The sequence below is a fragment of the Pyrus communis genome, chromosome 5 (assembly GCF_041283825.1).
Source record: "Pyrus communis isolate YQ-2024b chromosome 5, ASM4128382v1, whole genome shotgun sequence".
NCBI classification, from domain to species: Eukaryota; Viridiplantae; Streptophyta; class Magnoliopsida; order Rosales; family Rosaceae; genus Pyrus; species Pyrus communis.
In genome coordinates this window covers 29,135,575-29,140,451 of record NC_142569.1, presented here as the reverse complement: position 1 = coordinate 29,140,451, position 4,877 = coordinate 29,135,575, and the positions used below count along the sequence as shown (strand labels likewise).

General features: G+C 36.0%; 1 protein-coding gene across 1 annotated transcript; it reads left to right on the top strand.

Moving 5' to 3' along the window:
* Positions 1-342: 342 nt before the first annotated feature.
* LOC137725201 (purple acid phosphatase) lies at positions 343-4,091 on the top strand. The gene is made up of 8 exons (XM_068463803.2): positions 343-986; positions 1,202-1,399; positions 1,556-1,667; positions 1,999-2,228; positions 2,439-2,577; positions 3,021-3,241; positions 3,560-3,681; positions 3,787-4,091. The coding sequence occupies exons 1-8, from the start codon at positions 792-794 to the stop codon at positions 3,980-3,982; spliced, it is 1,413 nt and encodes a 470-aa protein (XP_068319904.2). The 5' UTR covers positions 343-791; the 3' UTR covers positions 3,983-4,091.
* Positions 4,092-4,877: the final 786 nt, after the last annotated feature.

Genomic DNA, 4,877 nt, shown 5'->3' with positions numbered 1-4,877 from the left:
ACATCCAATAGCTATATTCTACAATCAGTAATGTTATTCATATAATATTTTTGTACTACATTTTTATACTATCTTAGGTGGCATTTGATATGAACAGCCACATCATTTGAATTAATCAAAATTTTAAATTTAGTTCATTATTTAATAAACTAATAATTAAGAAAAACTAATTAATTAAATGATGATTTTTGTATACAAATAGTCTTTTCCATTCTTCTTTTTTGGATTTTGCAAATTTTTCAAATGATGTGGCTGTCTAGATGAGATACCACCTAAATTAATATAGAAATACGACGTAAAAACATAATATAAACCGCATTACTCTTCTACTATTTCCGTCGTATGAACGGTAGTGTGCACACGACTCTACTTGTCCAGATTATTTTGCGTACTTGGTCAACAATGACAAAGAAGTCGTCTGTGAGTGTGAAGTCAAGCACATAGTATTTTATCTTTGTTTTTTACCTCCTCTCGTTTCTCTCTCCGGATTTCACAAGTCAACATTTTATTTCCCCCAAAAATTGCTTTTCCATAAATTCCCGGAGCAACACGCATTTGCTAAAAGTGAAATCCAGGCAAAATCCTACTTGCCTTAAGCTTTCAACAGTTGACCTCCAATCTATATTATTCGCATAGACCTATGGATATTCCCCTCATTTTATGATAATAATTTTTTCTATATTAGCATATAATTATTGAATTGTATATACATAGATCAAATGTCGGTTGTATGCTCAAAAGGGTACATGTGGGTTTGTGGGGTTTGAGGGTCCTCTGCTAATCTGAGCAAGATGGGTGTGCTGGATTTAGCTTCTTCAAGGGCAGCAGCGGCCACTGTTGTAGTGCTGGGTTTGGTCTTGAGCTTTGGAGTGGTGTGCAATGGAGGCAAAACAAGTAGTTTTGTGAGGAAAGTTGAGAAGACTGTGGACATGCCTCTTGACAGTGATGTCTTCAAAGTCCCTCCTGGCTATAATGCACCGCAACAAGTAATCTCTCTCTCTCTCTCTCTAGAATTATGAGGCTTTTAGTCAATGGTAGCTCAATTTAGAATACCTGCCATTGAAGAGCTTTGTTAAATTTAGTTATTTCTTTATGCCTTTCTTGTTTAATTTGTGTCTTTCATTAATTTATACATTGTTTATGTACTTGGACTTACTAAATTTTAAGTAGTTGTATGAAACGTGTGCCCTTTTGACATAAGGTTCATATTACACAAGGAGACCAACTGGGAAAGGCAGTGATCGTTTCATGGGTTACTGTGGATGAACCCGGTTCCAGTAGTGTGCTGTACTGGAGTGCAAACAGCAAGAAAAAGAAGGCCGAGGGCAAAATTACAACCTATAAATTCTACAATTACACTTCCGGTTACATTCACCACACCACTGTCAGAAATTTAATGGTAAGTTTTGATATGCCCTGAGGTTTCTTTTTACTTCAAATCTTGTAGGATGTGGACTCCATGTAAGATATAATTGGGTTTCGGAATTTGCCGATTGAATTGATAAGTATAACTTGCAACTTGTATTATGATCTGATGAAATCTATTCTTGTGCAGTTCAATACCAAATACTACTATGCGGTTGGAATTGGCCATACCGAGCGGCAGTTCTGGTTTATAACTCCTCCTGAAGTTGGTCCCGACGCCTCTTACACATTTGGACTCATAGGTGAGTGTTTCGTATCAGAATAGGATGCATCAGAAAGTGACGTAGCTACTTAGGTATGGATCAGATTTTGGAAGTGGGATTGAAAGAAAATTGTATGCTATTAACTAGCCAGGTGTTGTTGCAATGAGCCACCATACATCTCGAAAGATAGGCAACCAAATTATATTTCTTTATCTTATAAAACTTGTACTCCTGTTTATGTGCAACTTCGTAAATTGAAAGAGAGTGCCTTAACTCGGGAACTGAATAATGACGAGGCTCAAATGTCAGTGTTTCGCGATGTAAATTGCTGGGCTCTGGTCTATGTGCTTATATCTAATATCATTTGCAGGGGATCTGGGACAGAGCTATGATTCAAATAAGACACTTACTCATTACGAGTTAAACCCACAGAAAGGACAAGCAGTATTGTTTGTTGGGGACCTCTCTTATGCAGATAACTACACAAATCATGACAATGTCAGGTGGGATACTTGGGGAAGATTCGTCGAGAGAAGTGTTGCTTATCAACCTTGGATATGGACTGCAGGAAACCATGAAATCGATTTTGCCCCAGAAATCGTAAGCCTCTCATAACTCATTAGGTTTCTCTGGAAAAATTGATTTTATTATTTGTCATTTCTCGCGCTTAGATAAGATCATCTGTTGTTCCAAGTTTGTTATTTAGTGTATTGATCCTTTGCTGCTCGTGTTGTTTATAAATTATACAAGTCCCAAAAATAGTCATCGCGTGAAGTAATTTTCTAAAGATGATTGGCGCTTTTGTTGCAGGGTGAAACCAAACCTTTTAAGCCTTACAGTCACCGGTATCATGTTCCCTATAAAGCATCTGGGAGTACTTCCCCCTTTTGGTATTCGATCAAGAGAGCTTCCGCATACATCATAGTCTTGTCTTCTTATTCGGCATATGGTAAGAATGGGCATACACACACACACACATAGGTTTTTCTCTTAATATGTTTAAAAGACACTGCACATATGTAGCAGAAAAATGGAAAGCTTGAAAAGTGAGCTGTATAGTTTTTATAATATTCGTAATGAGATAAATAGATGAATTCATATGACTCCTCTTTTGCACCATGTTATATGTCCCGTAAATCAAAGTTAATTCATCTCTAAAAAGGACACCACGTAAATCGTTTTAAATATCAGTACGGTTGCTCAAATTTGCAAATATAACCTAGTGATAAATTGTAGTGACTCACTGTATTTCAAACGATAGAATTATGCTTCCAAAACCATCCGTTACACTAAGTGGATGATCTCCAGAGAGCTAGTGAGGCCATCTGTACGAAGTTTGTTAAATTGAGTTCTTGAACAATTTCATTTAACACATCATTCTCTTATTTTAAGGTAAATACACCCCTCAGTACACATGGCTTGAGGAGGAACTACCGAAGGTTAATAGGAGTGAAACACCATGGTTGATTGTTTTAATGCATTCTCCATGGTATAACAGCTACAACTATCACTATATGGAAGGAGAAACCATGAGAGTGATGTATGAGCCATGGTTTGTGACGTACAAAGTCGACGTGGTATTTGCTGGTCATGTCCATGCGTATGAACGATCTGTAAGTTCTTGATATACATGTCTGTATTAACGAGTTTGGTTTCTCAATTACTTGACGTGGTGATATCTGCATAGAGGTGGACATTATACCTAAAACATTTGTCTCTACTCTCTATTTTTAGCTTGTACAACGAAGTTTTAAATTCAATGAAACATCAGCTTTATCAAACATTTCAATCTTTCGATAAAATATAGGAAATCCATTTAACGACGAGTATACTGCAGAAATTTCTGTCTCTAATACAACCTTCTACTAACCTCCGTTCACAGTAATGATTCAATATGTCAGTACTTGATAAGTGATTTCTGTACAACACAGGAACGTGTATCCAATGTTGCATACAACATCGTAAATGGCATTTGCAAACCTGTGAAAGATCAATATGCACCAGTGTACATTACGATTGGTGATGGAGGAAATCTTGAAGGCTTAGCGACAAAGTAAGTATATCAGTATGCTTGATATATTGGTGTTGCATGACAATCGTCTTTCTATTTGTTAACACTGCATGCTTAATCTGTGAACTTTTTCTTTTTGTGTTGCAGTATGACAGAACCACAGCCCGATTATTCAGCTTATAGAGAGGCCAGTTTTGGTCATGCTACTTTCGACATCAAGAATCGAACCCATGCCTACTATAGTTGGCACCGTAATCAAGATGGATATGCGGTAAAAGCTGATTCGATGTGGTTTTTCAATAGATTCTATCACCCTGTAGATGATTCCACAAGTGCTGAATAATAACAGAGAAGCAAATAAACGTTCTCTTATTGTTCTTTTGAATAAATTCCCAAATGTATTATCAAATAGAAGATTAAAGTTGAAATTTGAATTTCATAATTCTGTGTCATTTTGATAGGCTTTTGAATAATAACAGCATATAAATTTTGCTACATTAGTAGAAAGAGAAGGTTCTAAACCCATCAGAACAGCAAGACAAAAAGAAAGTAATTTGACAACTAAAAACCAAAAACTATTTTAGATTCTGTTTTCAATCGTTCTCTTAGTTTAATTCATCCCCTTACTCATTCCTCTTCCTCATAGTTTTCTCATATCTCAAACATGAATACTAAAAACTAAAAATGACATGATTGTTAAACGAACCTAAATATTTCAAACTCAACTAGTAAAGCTTTTTCCCTTAAAAAAACGTATTATTATATTGGGTAAATTAGAAAAAACTACCTCAACTATTGGTGTCATGACACTTTCATACCTTATCTTTTAAAATTGACAATGTCATACCTCATCTTTAGAATTTGGTCCAATGTTATACATTCCGTTACTTGGCCGTTTACTTTTTAGTTAAATGTTGACGTGACTTGATTCGGGGCCCGCTTTCTATTAAAAAAATCATTAAAATATTATTAAAAACTAAAAAAAAAAAATGTAATATTTTTTAAATATTAAAATAATAATAAAAAGTGTAAAATAAAAAAAAATTCCAATTTGTCTTCCCCCGCACCCACACTCAGTTTCCCCCCCTCCCCACCCCTTCTTCTCCCTCCTGCAACCCAGAAAAACAAAAAAAAAAAAATCCCAGATCCCGTCGCCCGGAATATGGGTGTGCAGAGAAGGTGGAGGATGGGTGTGGAAGAGGATGTGGAGAGTGGTGGATTTGGGGTTGGTAGGGGGT

Coding starts and splice junctions, on each gene's coding strand:
- LOC137725201 (XM_068463803.2), top strand. CDS start 792: ATGGGTGTGCTGGATTTAGCTTCTTCAAGGGCAGCAGCGGCCACTGTT. Junction 2,229..2,438: donor TCGATTTTGCCCCAGAAATC/GTAAGCCTCTCA, acceptor CTTTTGTTGCAG/GGTGAAACCAAACCTTTTAA. Junction 3,242..3,559: donor TCCATGCGTATGAACGATCT/GTAAGTTCTTGA, acceptor TGTACAACACAG/GAACGTGTATCCAATGTTGC.